A 19,076-nucleotide genomic window follows, 5' to 3' on the forward strand; every position below is an offset into this window, starting at 1 on the left:
TTTAGTTGATATTATATTATATGGCATTTTGACTTATATTTTGTTTTTTAATATGTAAATAAAAAACATTCATTTAAGCAAAATATATGCACCTTAAATATTCTAGTTCAGTGGATCAGTGATGTTATAGGTTATAGTTTTTTGTCGAGGCTTCTGTCGTAGAAAGCATGATGTTAAGGATTGCACATGAAGTGTTCCCGCTACCGCTCTCTATGTACATGACGTCACTGTTGTTGTGACGTTATCTATTCAGAGTTCCAATACAAGTATCATTGCAAGCAGACTTTCTTTTTTCTAAGCCTTAATTTGTGTCCGATGCAACCACTTTAGGATACATGACATATGGTAAGTGATCTAGCAGCTTTGGTGGAAAAAAAGCTTAATATTTCAGAAAAGAAGAAGACCTGGATCCTTTATAATTTTGTATATAGATGCCTTATGTTATGAAGGTTTGTCAAATGTCCTTTGACCTCGTTTTCAGGGTTGAGTAACTACGTGAAAATTTTTATTTTTAGTATTATTCATATTGATTTCTCTCTCATTTATATGAGTAAAAGGATAAATATATTTGGTAGGTGTGTACTTTGCAATGTCCTCATGTCTGTTAGACAGTTTTTGGAAAGATTAGAACTTGTTCTAAATTTTACCTAAAGCACCGGCCTCCCTAACAACACGACAGGTTAGCTACTGTTAGTAAATGTATTCACACTGAAATATAGTTCCCTATTGTTCTCCTGTATGTGCACATAACACACATCTAAACTGAAATAGTGGGTATATTATTGGAGCAGTTCATTCAAGAATGTATGTCATTATATTTGTTATTTTATATATGTGCAGCCTTTTTTTAAAACAATTAGATTAGGTAATTGGGTATTGATACAATAGTAGTATGATTGACAACTGTCATTATCACTGAACAATCAGAGACAAGGTAGACCTTTTATTACAATGCACCTCCTCCTAAACTGTCAATAAAATTGACCACATTACTTATCAACCTCTGTCTTACATAATTATACAGAGCCTGCAATATACATCTAGATCCTAATATACAAATATTTGACCTCATAATTGAATACACAAATGTATATATTAGATGTTTGATATATATAATTAGGTTGATAGATTTATTTTTGCCTATTACTTTTGATCTACATTACATAGTGATTCTGTAAATTATATCTGAAAGATAAATGATTAATGGATTAACAAGATCCTTAAAAAAATGAAATATGAATTTAAATGTAAATATGTAAAAGGTATTCAAGTAAGGCCTATAATTTACTTGATAAATTTCCAATAACCATCTGTAATTAATCATCAGTTTAGATTAGTTCACTTTTTTGTTCAGGAATTGGCTAGAAACAGTTTTAAAATTTTAAAACTTTTAATTATAACAAATCATTGTTTATTAGTTTATTCCTCATCAATAATTATGTCTATTTTAGTCATTTGAATTTTTATTAGAAGTGCATATATATTTTTGCAATATATATTTTTGCAATCAAGAAAGAATCCACATTTCAATAAAATAAGTTTTTTAATTTGTTCACGTTGAAAAATTACATTTTCAATGCCCTGTGTTAAAAAATACTTTTAAAAACTGATCAAAAGGCACTCTACAACCTTTAATCTTCAATGTCATATAACCTCTTCTTCAACCAAAAAAATGCACTTTTAGATCATGTTTGTTGACACTTTAAAGTTCTTAGCTGTTGGTCTATATTTTATGTCTTACAAGGATAGTTGGTAACATTTACTAGAAGAATTTTTGATATCCAATTTTTTGTTTTTTTTTAAACATGTTCAGAACAGGCAACATTATTTGGATAAGATATTAATTGCAGTTTGAATAAAATTGTGCAAATTTAGAGACCCATATTATGTAATTTGAGCTCATTTTATCCTTATACTGGAAAAGAACGTTTCGTTCTAAAGACCTGCCGTTACTGCAATTTTCAGAAAAAGTGCTTTATTAATGTTCATTTTTCTTCATCATTCTATAATATGAAATTATTTCAACTACTCTTCTAATCTTTCCATGAGTTAAAATGCAAGTATTATTTTTTGAAAAACTCGTTCTGTCATGTTGGAGTTTGCCAAATTGAAACTGAATTTAGAGTATAATAATCCATTCGAACATTGATTCATCTTAACATACATAATAAATTACATTTGACATGTCAATGGCTGTCGTAGAGGAGAGCTAATTTGTCAGAGTTACATTTTGAATATTTGATTAGAACAGACTTCCATTAAAAATTCGGATTAATTTTCATTTCAGGAAAGAATAATGTTGCATCAGATTGATTAATCTTGATAAGCAACATATCACATGCTCATACTTTGCTAGCAATGATTTGACATCACTCTGTTCTTCTTTCTGTCTGGTAATTATTACATCAGCAATTGAAATTTCAGCCTACACATTCTGAAGGTTTGTATCATTATGACAAAATCTGGGGACCCTAAAAGTCTTATAAACATAAATAAATTGCTTCACCGAACGCAGTTGGATACAACCGCAGAGGTCCAACCATGAACAATTAAGGAAAAATTGATACAATATTCACGCTTGATACAGATCTGAATTTGAATTGTTATTTAATATTTGACACATAATGGGTTTCTAACACAAAATAAGTTAACTGTAGTCAAAGAACATAGAATTGGATATATGATTTGAATTTATATTTAATTCTTTGCTTTTGTGCAATACTCAATGCCGTTGCGAATTGACCCCCACCCCATACCCCTAAAAAATTAAATTTTCTTTTTAATTTCTGAAATCTTAAGGAGAAACATTGTCCCCCACAATCTACATTATTCCCCCTTCCCCATCCCCCCAACATATTTTTTTCAACTCCCCCCTTTTTCCATAAAAAATATCGAAACCCTCAAAATATGGTCAGTTTGTCACTTGCAAAATTTTTTTATACATCTTCCGAATGTATTTCTTCATGTGTTATGCCTCAAATAGCAAATAGAGGGGGGGTGAAAAGACACTGTAAAAACATTGGGTCATGAATTATAAAGTGAAGTAGTGATTTGGTCCAGCTGAAAAAAAAGGTAAAAAAATAAGCACTTCGGAAGCTGTCAAAAGATTCCAATAGCTTCTTTACATAAAATTGTCCATATTTTGAGTTATTTTAGAGCCGATGAAGTTTTCTACAATTTTGATACGATTTGTCCCATAAGTAGTACTACACACTGTAAAAAATATTATTGAGAAAGTGCAGGTAATATTTTTTTTAATTTTCATTTAATGTCTAAAAGAAATGCACTACGAAATAACTGTGTACTCGGACCGTATGAGATGCTAAACCCACACCGTCATTTCTAAGAAAATTATCAAAAGGTTAATTTTAAGGCGAAAGTATGAATTATCTGACGGTATCTGATAATTAGCTATATACTGTATTGCAAGTTTTAATTTACACAAATCATGATACTTTCATATAGAGAAAAGGAAGAAGTTCACTAATAAAATGATTTCATGAATTGATACACTCATTTGCTTTCATGTGTACATAAAAACAATAGTTTTATATTCTGTACTACTTACAATAAAAGCCAACATGTGTCTATCAATTTCCTTGATTCAACATAACGAAATTTAATGGCATCGAATATATTAGTTTTTATATTTGTTTTGTTTATACAAAAACCAGCGAGGTCTTTAAACATGGATACCCCGAATGCGTGTTTGATAAATCAAAAAGGGTAGGTATTTGATAAATTTATTGAGAATTTAATGTTATCAGACATTAAACTAAAAACTACCTTATATGATAGTATGCTATACAGAAACAAATATGTGACAGAGGTAAATGATGTTGTATTTCAGTCCTTTTTCTGTTGAGTCGGACTTTGCTTACTTTGTTCTAACAGATTCCGTTTCAAGCTTGTTAAATATTTATTATACTTACAAACATTTGAGCTTGCGTCTTAAGTTTTCCAGAAAAAAAGTCTTCTTAGGTACCGTTAAATGTTTAAAGTACACACTTCAAAATAGTTGCTGACCTGAAATAAGACTGTTGAAACTGTTGAAACGAGACTTTCTAATAATAATAAAAGCAAGTTATTTTGTTGTGCGTTTACCACTGACCAAGGAGTCGGTTTCACAGAAAAACTTACGATCAAGATTGATCTTAACTCATGAACAATTCAGTATACTTACGACCAATCTCAGTCGTAGTTTTTTTTTTGGTGAAACCGACTCCATGTTAAGGAGGAATTGGGCGCTTAGAAACATGTTAACATGGTTAACAATGACAATGTATTATTCTAAAAGCCCTTGTCAATTACCTGCTATTCAGTAGTTGTCATTTTTCGCTGTTTGTCATATTCGCTTTTTGTTTATTGTTATGTCCTCTTCTAGTTGTGTGTATGTTTCATGTCTAGCTGACAGTAGGGTATGGTTTTATTCTGCCGGTGACATATTGTTGCGTACTGTAGATATATAGTTGTCTAATTGACAATCATACGATATCTCAATTTGTAGAACTCATATTTTATTATTGCATTCTTTATTTCATATTGGACTACATATACGTCCCAGCAGTTCTAATCTGTGAAACCAGAATGCATAAGTATAACGATAGGTATTTTATACGCATTAGGCAGAATTGATGTTTTTCATTTCTGTTTCAGGGAATTTAAATGTTGCGCCAACTACGAAGAAAGTAATGATGCTTGTTTTGGTAAGATTTGCATGCTGTCAATTCCAGCAATTATATATTTAAAAAAAAAACAGACCTCGGCAGCAAAATATGTTTTCTTTATTTTGAGGGTAACGATTGTTAAATTTAAGTGTGCAGCTAGATCGAATACAATTGATGAACATGTATCCTACTGTAGAAAACTTCAGTCTGTTTTGCCTTACCATGTGCCTGTTTCTCAATATATCAAGGATTAAATGTCTATAATATCAAAAGTGACAAATAAGTCAATATCAAACATTACCGCAATTTTGTCATCTGTAGCAATATATCAAGTTCAAATTCTTAAAGAATAATTGTCATTTTCCAATCTACCAAAGACCATTACTCATGAGCAACGTCATCAGTAATCAAATATAAAATTTGAAAAGTATTAGTTAAACGGTTCATATGTTCAGGCAGCCACCACCCCCATAACCAACCAGTCGTTACGTAACGACCGGTGTACTATCTAAATGTAACAATTTAAGTTAGTTTAGTTCAATTAACTTTCTAATTATCCTAATTAAATTGTACGCTGTATCACTTTTCTACATACCAATTGCAACAAATGAGAAAATCTTGTTTTTACACAAAACTAAAAACGGTTACCATGGTTACCACAAGCCTTCTTTTCTTCAGAATAAATTTAAAATGTTGAACTAAAAACTGTTGCAGTTCCTATAATTATCTGCCCGTGGTTTGGAAAGGACTTTTCTCTGAAAACTTTATATACACTTGGCGACCCTTATTTTTTTTATAGTTTAATCCATACATTTCAATAAATTTTAATTTTAAATGCTTAAGTTGTAAATTCACAGTGTACAAGCGGACAGTGACACAAAACGGAAGTTGCTGATCTGTCCGACGGCGATCGGCTCGTTGTTTTTCAAAAAAATATAGAATATCAACACAAAGTGTCCCATAATGGATTGTTCAGCAGCTCAAGGTAAGTGAATAACTACAATGATGTATTTTTGACCATTTAAAGCTTATTTTATGCTTTTAGCATCAACCGTCTTTTTAAAATAACTCCTGATCATGAAGAGGGGTCAAAATTTTGCGATTTTTCGAGTCATAAATCTTAACAAAACTCCGAAAATTCAAACATTTTCAAGATTTTTAATCGATACATAGTTGAATAATCATATTCCGCATACACACACAAAAGTTTGGTTCATTTTTTTTTATTATATTGTCACAATTGAATCTTTTCTATTCAAAGTGTACTGTCCGCCTCGTTGCCACCGTATGTTTTCATACTGTCCGATTCGTTGGTCATATTCATGATCGATATCTTAAGCAAAAGTAAGATTGAAACATGCAATTTATCCACATTCATGACCGATTTCCTAGGAAATATCAACATTTATAAAATGTTACTGATTATTACATATAAAAAGCATTGTTAATGCATGCACATGAAAATTTAATATACGTTTCTCTAGTTTGTTTTAGGAAAATGGGGCACGTAGGTGATTTTTATGGTATATTTATTCATACATTCATGTGGAACATTGTTATTTTTATCACTCAAAAACATAAATAGGGGTAATAACTTTTCATGAAAAATACAACCATGCAACAAAAGTTATTGCTAGGCCTTTTATAGCTGACTATGCGGTATGGGCTTTGCTCATTGTTGAAGGCCGTACGGTGACCTATAGTTGTTCATTTCTGTGTCATTTAATTTGTTCTCTTGTTTAGAGTTGTCTCATTGGCAATTACACCAAATCTTCTTTTTTATATTTATAAACGTTTGACACAGAAAATCAAAACAATAGTTTCTTACACCCAGTTTGCGTCTTATTTCACCAATAATCAAACAAATCTCATGGCTTGGAATTCAAGTCAAAAAGAATCAATTGAAAAGTTACGGTGTACTTGAATGGTCCATGAGTTTGTTTTCCTATTGCCTTAGTAGAGGTAAGAATACTTATATACACACATTTAACATGAAGTATGCGGTGAAGCCTTTCTTGTTAAATTTTTTATCATAACTTGCATTTATTCTGTATGAGTTATTATTCAATTCTTATATGTACAAATCATCGATTAAATAAATTGATATGAATACATTCACGTTACTTAATACATGTATTTGTAATCGCTTAGGCAGTTGCGGATCCAGGCGGTCGGGGGTCCGGGGTTGGGAACCCTAGTTAGAATCTAACAACAAGGTCCGCAAACGATGAATACGAGCAGCAGACATGAGTAAAGGTTCTGGAAGAGTGACCAATGTCCCCCTTTAATTGACACGAGATCCAAGCTGAATATATAATCTATAAATATTTTCCATATATAATCATAGACAGTATCTGTGTTGAATAAAGTTTAAATGTGGATAAATTGCATGTTTCAATCTTACTTTTGCTTAAGATATCGATCATGAATATGACCAACGAATCGGACAGTATGAAAACATACGGTGGCAACGAGGCGGACAGTACACTTTGAATAGAAAAGATTCAATTGTGACAATATAATAAAAAAAATGAACCAAACTTTTGTGTGTGTATGCGGAATATGATTATTCAACTATGTATCGATTAAAAATCTTGAAAATGTTTGAATTTTCGGAGTTTTGTTAAGATTTATGACTCGAAAAATCGCAAAATTTTGACCCCTCTTCATGATCAGGAGTTATTTTAAAAAAACGGTTGATGCTAAAAGCATAAAATAAGCTTTAAATGGTCAAAAATACATCATTGTAGTTATTCACTTACCTTGAGCTGCTGAACAATCCATTATGGGACACTTTGTGTTGATATTCTATATTTTTTTGAAAAACAACGAGCCGATCGCCGTCGGACAGATCAGCAACTTCCGTTTTGTGTCACTGTCCGCTTGTACACTGTGAAATTGAATGAAACTTAGTTTAACATTTTCAATCCAAAAAGGAGTATTTGCAACATGCCCAGAAAGAATGCTCAGAAAAAGGCATATGATCTATCTTAACTGAATCATCTCAATTGCTTAACAAAACAATGCAAATTTCCGATATTATGCTTGACGCATTGTATTTTTTCAGAGTGTAAAATTGGATTTTATTCGAGAATGGGACAACCTTGCATAACTTGTCCAGAAAACTGGTATGGCCATGTCTGTTTTTTGCAATGTTACTGCAGTAGACTACAAATGTAAGATAATAATAGTAATTACAAGAACACTTTCATCCACCAGTACCATGCATCACAGACTTTCCCATGTTATGACGCCTTATATAGTGAGACATGGTAACCCTAGGAGTACGAATATCTGACATGAAGATAAACTTAAATAAAAGACAAATCTCGAAAATTAGTTTTCTAAAGGCAAGGACTCCTGTCCGATACATTTTTTGTAAAGCTTGTTTTATTCATCAGTTTTACTGCATTCAGTTTCTGTCATCGTATCCCAATTTTCGAGATAATTTGCAAAGACATGACAAAATGTAAAACAATTCAAACAAGTAAAACTTACAGCCTGATCATGGTATGATTTTGCATTACTCTTCATCGAATACATATGCATAAATTCCTGCTAACGATGAGCAAGGTACTATGAGACAATTGGGTTGTTTTACTTCTATTTTTCTATATTGTCAACATAAAAATCGTGTTGTCAATTGAATATAAATTTTAAAAACATTTTTAAGCATGTTGCTACTTCAAGTAATTGACAATTCTATGTGTTCAATGAAACTTTGATAAGGTTTTCCAATCAATTTGCGGGATTAAAGAATTCGAAAAAAACCAATATAGTAAATATTCAAACATATATATATATATCCTCAGGTGTGATAATATCAATGGCTGTGTATCAAGACAGACATCCACTTTGTCAACAGAACATCATTATTTAGGTACACTACACTTATTCTTTACTCTACTGGGGATTCATTATTATACTTTGCTACCAATTTTCGTGGTTTTCGTAGTTTCAGGTGAACCATGAATTAAAATTTTCAACGAAATGCACATTTTCTATAGGCTTTGTATGCAGAGATTGACAAAACCACGAAATCAAATACCGAGTTTTCCACAATCCATGGAAATTGGTTCCCGCAAAAAATAAATGAATCCACAGTATTTACTGAAGTTTCAATTATCAACTGAATAAAATGAAAGAGAACGATAAAACACAAAATTGATGAGTGATATAATGAGTTACTTACATCCCAATCGTGATTTTCCATCATTTGTGTATATCGTCATTTAAAACAATAAGACCAAGAGTTCCAATTGATGAAGTTGAAAACATCCCTTCGTAAATTTTATGGACGGCATCAAGAGTTTTACACATGATTACGGTTATGTTCAAATTGTCGTAACTGCAATCCCGTCCACTTTCCTCCCAAAAGTGTCCTTCCAAATTACACTTTTCACCTGGGTTTCTACTAACACCAGCAACACGACGGGTGCCACATGTGGAGTAGGATCTGCTTTCCCTTCTGAAGCACATGAGATCACCCCAGTTTTAATGCATTAGTGTTGTTCAGTCTTTAGTTTTCTATGTTGTGTTTTGTGTACTGCTGTTTGTCATCTGTGAAACGGATATTTAACCAACTGGTGGTGGCGTACCCTTTTATTGATAATTGATGTATTTACAACAGTATAAGAGCTAAAATAAATTATATTTTTAAGTTACAGGTCGTCTCTGCGAAGTCAATGCACACTAAAACTGATTTGACGTTATTTTCAGTTGTACATGATAATTGTTTGACGGAAATATTTTAAGTTAAAAAGTTTCAGCAAATATGATGAAAGTTTCAGACAGATACGAAAAGCACTTTACAGCCCGTTATATTCAGACTGTTTACTAAACATGAATTGTTATTATTATAGTTGATTGTATGATCAGATTGTGACGAAAACTTGTGTTGGACTTACGGACTTACAATTAAGCGGACTAACAAGATAATTCCAACATACATCTCCCCTTCTGGAATAAGGGGAAATCAACAGTTTTGTCGGATACCATTCAACTACTTTTGCGGAAAGTAAATGGTTATTCGGTAGTTTATTCACACTAAACATACTGGTTTACCATCCACCATAATATTAGATAACAGATATAAAGGGGGGATCCGCCATTATAAACAAACTTGACTTCTTATGCGACTTATATCTGACATGACACAAAACAAGAAATTTGACGCGTAAGACATTTTTTATGATATCTCAACGAAAACTGTTTAGTGTGTGTTTGTATGAGTGGGTAATGTGAGTGCGTGTGAAGAAAGGAGAGACACACTAAGAAGGAAATATAATGTTAAAAATTTAATCGCGCGATATCATTTCTTTAAAATATATTTGTATGAATTTTTTATTTTTTTTTTTTTTTTTTTTTGTAGTGAACACAATTTAGGCATCAACAATAGAGAAAGAAATTGAAGAGGACGAATGAGGTTTATTTAGATTATTTTAGTTGAATCCATTTTCAATTACATTACAAGGGCTTTAGCTGTCGAATTCACTGATTTGAATCTAGTTCTCATATTTGACTTATAACATACTTAAACGTATATCCAAATTATTAAAAAGTATAAAATAAACAATTAACAATGCAACGACTTGATAATATTTTGTCAACATTTCATCGACAGTCATATCATCCAATATAAGCATAGTTATACATTAAAACAGATAGCGATCATGTGCAATTGGACTTTTCAGAGTCTGTTTGATTTCATATTGTAAACATGCAGTATGGTTATCATCGTTGTAAAAGAGAGGCCAAAGATATCAAAGAGACATTCAAACTCAGTATTCAAAAACAAACTGACAACACCATGCCTAAAAAAGCCCAACAGACAAACAATAGTACTGGAAACACGACATAGAAAACTAAAGACTGAGCAACACACAACCCCATTAAAAACTGGGGGTGAGCTCAGGTGTTCCGTTAGCGATTAGCATATGTAATATAAATTCGAGGGTGTCATTCAGTTTAACGAGAGAAATGATCGTTAAAGAATATCTAACGGTGGTCAAGTATTGCGAGACGATCGTGAAAGCTCTGGTACCGGATCGTGAAAGATTACCTTGTAAACATCAATGGAATGCTGATCCAATTCCATCATCAGGTGGAGTCCTCCTTCCTTGGCTGTTTCGGCGCTATTCCACAACAACCTCCAGAGGTGCGCCGGCTCAGGTGATCAATCTGAACCTGGAACTGGATGGCATACGCGGCTCCGATGTCTCAGCTGATGTCATTGCTGTTTTTCTGTAACTGAATGCTGTTCTGTATATCTATATCTGTCCATTATTTACACAATAACTGTTCATTGTTCTATCACTTTGCACTTTTCCACACTTCGTCTCTTTTCCTCCAAATCCACTGTGATGCCACTTCTGCTTCTCTACACACTTCTGTAATCAGTTTCTTCCTCTCTGCTCCTACCACTCCCAAGGTCCTGAGTGCCCGCCACATTGACTGTCCTGCAAAGCCCCTGCATCCGACTTCTATTGCCATACACCACGTCCTCCATCCCCGCTGTTTGCAATCCTCTACTAGCTGCTGGTATTTTGCCATCTTTCTTTCATAAGCTTCCTCTATTCTGTCTTCCCATGGGACTGCTAGTTCCAGCAATACCGCCTGCCTAGTTCCCTGTGACCAAATAACTATATCTGGTCTTAGCAATGTTGCTGCTATTTCTGCTGGGAAACTCATGCGTTGATGTATGTCTGCTGTCATCTGCCAGTCTGATGCTGGTCCAAGTATCCCTAAACCTTCTGCCTGGTTGTCTTTCTTTTCTCCAGCCCTCACAAAATTTACAAATGTGATGTTCTTCTGCATCTTTCTCTTCTTTCTCCTGGTGGTATCCAACTTTGCTGCTATTGTTTTCAATACACTGTCATGCCTCCATGTATATCTTCAATCTTGCAGTGCGACTGGACATGCTGACAACACATGCTGTAGAGATGCTGGTTTGTCTTTGCATAAGGTGCATGTTGGGTCTTCTATCAACCCCCAGGTATAGAGGTTTGATGGGCTTGGTAAAACATCATACACTGATCTTAGGAGAAAACTCAATCTGTATCCCTCCATACTCCAAATCTCGCTCCAGGTCAAAGCCCTGCTTCTAGCTCCTTGCCAATTCAACCAACTATCCTGCTGTTTCATTCCTACTGCCTTAACATTCCTACTCTCTTCTTCCATCTGTCGTATTTCCTGTTGCACCAGTTCCCTCCGTCCCTTCTCAATTGCTGTATCCCACCTTGGTTTTGTTGTCATACCAAATCCCTGTCTACCAACTGCTGTTACACCAACGATGACACTGTGCTTTAGTCTGGTCTCAGCTTCCTTAACTGCTTCCTCTGCTTTCCATCTTCTTCCTGTCCTGATCTTTACTTTGGCTCCTCTCACTTTAGCATCTTTGCTGTCTCTCAACGTCATAACCTGTCTTGTCTTTGTAACTTTATACTCTTCTGTCAATGCCTTCGTTGGTAATTGTAGCTTTGTTCCTGTGCTGTACAATCCAATGCTGTTGAAACTTCTTGGCACACCCAACCATCTTCTTAGGCATGCACTGATCTTTCTCTCTAAGGCCTCCACTTTGGACAATGGCCATTCTACCAATTGCACTTGAACTTCACCCATGTTTACCATATCTGCTAGTGTTGCATCAAACTTTTTACCTAGGCATTTCACTCCACCTGTTAGTATCTTTTCACCTGCTAACTCAAATGTCTCATCTTGCACTTTGCCTTTCCTCACTATCAAACTTCTAGATTTACTTGGTTTGAACTTCATTCTGGCCCACTTAATCATCCTTTCCAATTCCTCTAATTAAAAGTCCATCTTCCCTCTATGACTGTTTTTGCTGTCACTGTCATATCATCCATAAAAGCTCTTACTGGTGGTTGCCTGACCCCTGATGACAATAATGGTCCTCTACTTGGTTTTTCTACTGATTTTACAATTAAGTTCATTGCTGCTGCAAACAGGACTACTGATATTGTACACCCCGTTAGTATTCCAACTTCAAGTCTCTGCCAAGCTGTGGTGAAGTCTCCAGCTGTGAACCTCATTTCAATCTTGTCAAAATACTCTCGCAGCATAGTTCTGATAGTTGGTGGAACATGATACCTCTCCAATGTCAGGTCTACTAGTTTGTGAGGTATGGACCCATAAGCATTAGCCAGATCTAGCCAAAACACTGCTAAGTCACTTTTCTTCTCCTTTGCTTCTCTTAAAATCTGTGTAATAACGCTGGTGTGTTCGATGCAACCAGATACTTCAGGCATGCCTCCTTTCTGGACTGCGATGTCTATATATTCGTTGCTAAGCAGGTACCTCGTCGTTCTCCTTGCTAAAACTGCCAGGAATATCTTCCCCTCAATGTTCAATAGGGAGATGGTTCTAAACTGTTCAACTTTCCTGGAGTTCTCTTCTTTTGGTATAAAACATCCTTCTGCCTTGTACCATGACTCAGTCATCTTTCTCCTTCTCTAAATTACTTTTAATAGCTTCCACACCCTTCTGATCAGTCTGGGACAGTTCTTATATACCCTATATGAAATACCATTTGGTCCTGGTGCTGACCCCGCTCTCATCACTGTGGGTCTTACTGAGATGTTCTTCCACTTCTTCCCTCGAGTTTTCCAGTTTACCAGATCCTCTCGCTCCAAATAATCGCTTCATATATTGAAATGGGTTTGCTGTAAATGTTGCTCTCTCCTTTGCCTTTTTCTTTCTATCTCTTCTATGAGTTTCTGCTCTTGTAAGTGTCTTAAGTTTCTCCCTAGTTTCCTTTCTTAACTGCTGTAATGATAAGCTTTCATTCTCATTGGCGACTTTGTACCTCTTCTTTAACCTTCTCAAGTCTCCTCTCAATTCCTTGATCTTCTTCTGTCTCCGGTTACTATGGCCTTGTTTTGTTGGTTGTTTCCCTTGTGGTACCACTCCAAATCTGTCCTTTCCTACGCTGTAAATAATGGACATCATTGCTGTTATCTTTCTGTCTACACTGCCTGTTATTGTTGCCCCTAAGATGTTTTCCAAATCTTCGTCAAGAGCTTTCCAATCTTTGTCTGCATTCGTTGGCCATTTGATCTTCTCTTTGTGTGGCTCTCTCTTCTCTACGGGTTGTTGGTTCCATCCCGTCTTCTCTATGGACTGTTGGTTCTATCCTCTCTATCTCTTCTGCCTCGTCAAGTTGTTCTACCTCTGTAGGCTGTTCCTCGTGCTCATCCTCACCCTGGGTCACAGAGAGGCTATCATCACTGTGGTTTGCTTCCTGGATGGTCTCCTCCTCCGTCTGACCAGATCTCTCTGTGCGTTGATTGCCAAAATGGGGTTGCACACATTTCATTCTGCTTTGATGGATCTTCAAACCTCTAGAATTCTTACAGACTTTACCACAAAAACATTTACATCCGTTGTTCTGGTTCGTTGTCCTTGTCGGTTCCATAGTCGTAAAAGAATCTTAATGTAAATTCTAGGTCAGAATCTGTGAAAAAAATCTTTATTTTCCAAACGCGGAACAAATCCGAACAAAAAAATATGTCTGTCAAAATGGTTCAACTTCCTAAACATTGCTGTGCAATAAGATAAAGAAAATATGCAGTACTTTACGAAAAAACACAAAAGGCGCAATGCATGTCTATGGAATAAATTAGAAAAAAACACGCTATTTGTACCTATAATGGTCATATTTCAATATATCATGATATATTAGAAATTTAATCTTTGGTGTATCTGATAATACAGTAAAATAAAAGTATGTTCTTCCCTTAAAAACGTTAATTTGTTTACGAAATTTTGTTGTATTTTCATCAAAATTGATCGTGAAAGATCAGGCAACGCATTATTTTGACCGTGAAAAATAATTCGTGACCAGACTTAATACTGGTAATCCGTTATCAATATTTCTTTTACCATTTTATATACGTGCAACTGGTTGAAACCTGTAACTATTTTGATAAGAATGAACATTAAAATTAATTTTTTTTAATTCAACACTTTACATCGAAAGTTTAAAAAAAAAACCACCTAAAAACGTGTCTAAATCAGTGTGACAAATTCAGCTCTGAGAATCAGTCTAGTACAAGACCGCCACTATTTAGCCAATAATATGGGTATGCAACGTTCAAACCAAAAAGTCAACCATCAACCAAAAACTTACAGTAAAAAACAGCATCTTTCATGAACAATTTGAGATTGAACGATAACCAACATTTTGTGCAACAGTACTTTCTTATGTTCTATTTGTCTTTATATACAACGTAGCAGAGGTCAATTGATTTCCAATGAGATAACTATATACTACAGACAAAAGAATATCAGATCGCAAATGCTGAAATGTCTCGTCTGCTTTACTTATGATAGTATATTTGTTCAACGTCTGTAATATAAAGGGTTTTACTAAAAGTGTCAAATATGCTTAAGATTTTGTCAATGGTTCATGAAAAAAGGGCAAGGTCAGATGCATCATGCCATACATGCAGATCTCTACAAACATCCCGTACACCAAATATAGTGTTCCGATCCTCACAGTACCTTAGAAACTGACAAATGTAAAAGTTAGGTTTGGTCAATTAATTTGGAACATAAGGTCGAAAGTATATGAACCCTGACCGACAGCCAGACATAGACATCTTACTATCATTCAATATATCAAATACAATTGACGTCATAAAGGAAACATGTAGACAGACATGTACACCATACACCAAATACCGTGGTGCTATAACATACAGGTATAAGAGGCCAAACAACATAAAAAGAACATTGCCAAAAGCTGCATGATAATGAGGTCAATGTTATTTGAAACCTTGCAGAAGTAAAAAATGTACACCTTACAATCATAACAACAGAGTTATCCTAAAGCTTAACGAATGCGGACTTGACCACAAAACTAAATCTTGACCCATGAAATGAGGCAAAGTCGAGGTCAGGTGAATCCTGTCTGACGGACATGTAGATTATAGGATCTAATATACAAAATGTAGTTATCCTATAACTCGTGATAAGTGTTACTTCACTTGACAATAAAAATCTTCATCCTACAATCAGCCAACTATTATACAAATAACATGTTCACAAATCCACAAATAATAATTTGTTTGTATTATTTGTAATTGTACAAATAAAATCTCCTGTTACCCCGCTTATATCTTGAGCAAGCGATAATATGGATTGTCTTTATGAGTATCAGTTCATTTTTGGCTACTCTTCGAGGTCGACGTTTGAACAAAAGTTTCAAATGCCGGGAGTAACTTACAGGATAATAGCAATATACATAACATGCTTCAATTTATTGAGGATCTTGGCCAATCTAGTCTTTCTCAATACCTATAACAAATATTAATTATCATATAATTGAAGAATAATTTAAACGTCTTCGTAGCATCAGATCTTTCACGATCTTCCAAAAAGCGGTACGTGATCTTTTACGATCACAAAAATCAATTTTGTGTAAATATTTCTTTTTTTACCAAGTTTCAGATTATGTTTATACAAAATAACTATGAGAACCATTTGATTCATTCAAATAGAATGCTCATATTCGGATAAAAGTAGATTATTTTATTCGAATTTGTGAAAAAATCATGTTTGTTTACACTTTTTATGTCATTGAAATGTCGAGAAGCAATCTGCCTTTTGTTGTTTTGTAAAAACTATATACTTTTAAAACTGGATTCTCTCACATACTGATCATAATGTTGAACCATTTTGACAGACAATTTCATTTTGTTGTAAATTTGTCTGTGTAATTAATTTAATTAGATTATTTAATGACCTTTCATATGTCTTCTCGATTAAATATCTTTCACGATCCGGTACCAGAGCTTTCACGATCGTCTCGCAATACTTGGCCACCGTAAGATAATCTTTCCCGATCATTTCTCTCGTTAAACCTAACACCCGTGAAATTGTGTTCTTTGTATTCATATATGTGTTCATAGGTTTCATAACGAGTGAGAATTATATATCGATATACAAAACTGTATTAATAACCGAGCCTATTTCTCTGATGGTCAACACTTTCAAATGTGTTTAATAAATTTAAAAATTTCGTTGATCAATGTTTTTGCACATACCAGTAAGTCGTCATATTTGTCCTGTTCCCGTGTCAAACTTTTCAGTTACGTATTTATTAATCTCTATCTTTTTTTTTATATCTAATAAATGTGAAACATTTCTATTGAACAGGAGTTTCCAAACGAGACTTGCTTATATATTCGGGGTCAGTTACTGGCATCATTGTGATTATTGGGCTTTATTATTGTTACAATAAAAACAGAAGGAAACCAGACATCTCTTCCACATCAGCAAATATCAATGATACTCCTCCAGCTGAAAATGCTGGCTTTGGAAATGAATCATTTGAAATGAATGAAAGTGTATACCATACAATTGATGAAAACAATATGGTAAATTTAGTTCAACAAGAAAACCCATATTTAGAAGTGGTAGATGAATCATCAAATTCTGATAAATTGACAAGCAGTTCTGAAAGCATGAAAAGTTGCAATAGTTCCACATCTGGCTACCTTCACCCGTATCACACCTTCATTGCTTCGTCGAATGATCATTCATATGAACAAATGCAACCTTTTTTAAAAAACAAAATTACAGACGATCAATATCACGAAAACATGACTGATAAAGTAAACCATCCGCAAGGAATTACTAATCAGGTGATTAAATTTTGTGTTCATGAAGGTGAGAAGAGTTGTTTTGACTCTGAAAAAGACGAAACTTCAATTTCTCACAATAGAGAAGAAAGTGACAATTTAGAACACTCATATTACAAAAAAAATTCGTGTCAAACTGAATCGGAAAATGAAGAAAATAATACCTCATGTCAATAAACTCATCATAGAACTGAACTCTTATGGACATTTACAAATTCAAACTTCACCTTTAATATATTAAAGATCAAGGACAGATTTTGTCGAACAATAAAGTACCATAAATCTTGAACACGCTGTGACTTGACCTTAACATGCCTTTAGTGATCCGTAAAAGTAAAATCACAAAAATACCGAGCTCCAAGGAAAATTCAAAAAGGAAATTCCCCGATTAAATGGCAAAATCAAAAGTTCAAACACATCAAACGAATGGAAAACAACTGTCATATTCCTGACTTGGTACAGGTATTTTCTCATGTAGAAAATGGTGGATTGAACCTGGTTTTATAGCTAGCTAAACCTCTCACTTGTATGACAGTCGCAACATTCCATTAAAATTTCAATCATTTTCAACTTGAAAAGTATTCTTTATTTATCATTTGAAATGTGTGACCGACGGACGGACAGATTTATAGATAGACATGAGAAAGATGTCTATATACCTCCCGACTCATTCAATTGTGTGTATATAAAAAGTGTGAACATTATTAAACGAGTTTGAGACAAACGATACATTATATCACAATAAATAAAATTATTACAAGTATATGGAAGTAGCGACTTCATTTCTAAAAGGTACTAACATAATTTGACTATTGTGAACATACATAATCAACCACTTTTTATTTTCCTGTTTACAAAACTTTGAATTTTTCGAAAAACTAAGGATATTCTTATCCCAGGCATAGATTACCTTGGCAGTATTTGGCACAACTTTTTGCAATTTTGGATCCTCAATTCTCTTCAACTTTGTACTTGTTTGGCTTTATATATATTTTGATGAGCGTCACTGGTGAGTCTTATGTAGACGAAACGTGTGTCTGGCGTACTAAATTATAATCCTGGTGCCTTTGATAACTATGGTCATGTGATATGTACATAACTAAAGATAAAATAGATATCGAATTCGTGCAATTGAATTTTTGTAAATCTGTTTAATATCACATTTAGGGTTAAAATATATTTTAATCATTTTTTCACCTCTAGAACAATGAGTTTTTGTGGATCAAATCAGTCCACCAAATAATTCACCTTTGTTTCACTTTCAATGTTGACGATCTTTTCCTTTTAATATCTGAATACTCACAATTCATGCGTTATCAATTTCTAAATAAGGGGTTAAATTGAAGTTCACATGAATACTGATTCAATGAGGTCGAATTTTGTAACTTGCAATGTTAATAATACATTAACCATGTTTCTTAGCTTATTTTGACAAAATTGAATATTTTTTTATTTTTTTTATATCTTGTAGCTAGTGCCCCTTTAAAAAACCGATAATATACAGTAAAAAATCACAAAAACTCTTAATTCCGACCCCACTCTGGGACTGTGTTATAACAGCACATCAGAACAAACTACAGGAAAGGGCTATTCTCATCAAATCTATACAAAACAAAAAGCAAACAAAGACGCTAAAACACAAAGTATTGATCAGAGTACTCACAGCTACTGAAAGCTAGTTCAATGCAAACTAGCAGCTCTAAAGGTAGATCTTCCGTAGTAAAGTATCAAGATAAAAGGTGAAAAT

At 33.9% G+C, this 19,076-nt stretch overlaps 1 protein-coding gene across 1 annotated transcript; it reads right to left on the reverse strand.

The window, feature by feature from the left end:
* Positions 1-10,979: 10,979 nt before the first annotated feature.
* Positions 10,980-11,483, reverse strand: LOC143061971 (uncharacterized). The gene has a single exon (XM_076233828.1). It carries the CDS (start codon positions 11,481-11,483, stop codon positions 10,980-10,982), a length of 504 nt encoding a protein of 167 aa, XP_076089943.1.
* Between the last annotated feature and the right edge of the window lie 7,593 nt (positions 11,484-19,076).

The sequence above is a fragment of the Mytilus galloprovincialis genome, chromosome 2, assembly GCF_965363235.1.
Source record: "Mytilus galloprovincialis chromosome 2, xbMytGall1.hap1.1, whole genome shotgun sequence".
Taxonomy (NCBI): Eukaryota; Metazoa; Mollusca; class Bivalvia; order Mytilida; family Mytilidae; genus Mytilus; species Mytilus galloprovincialis.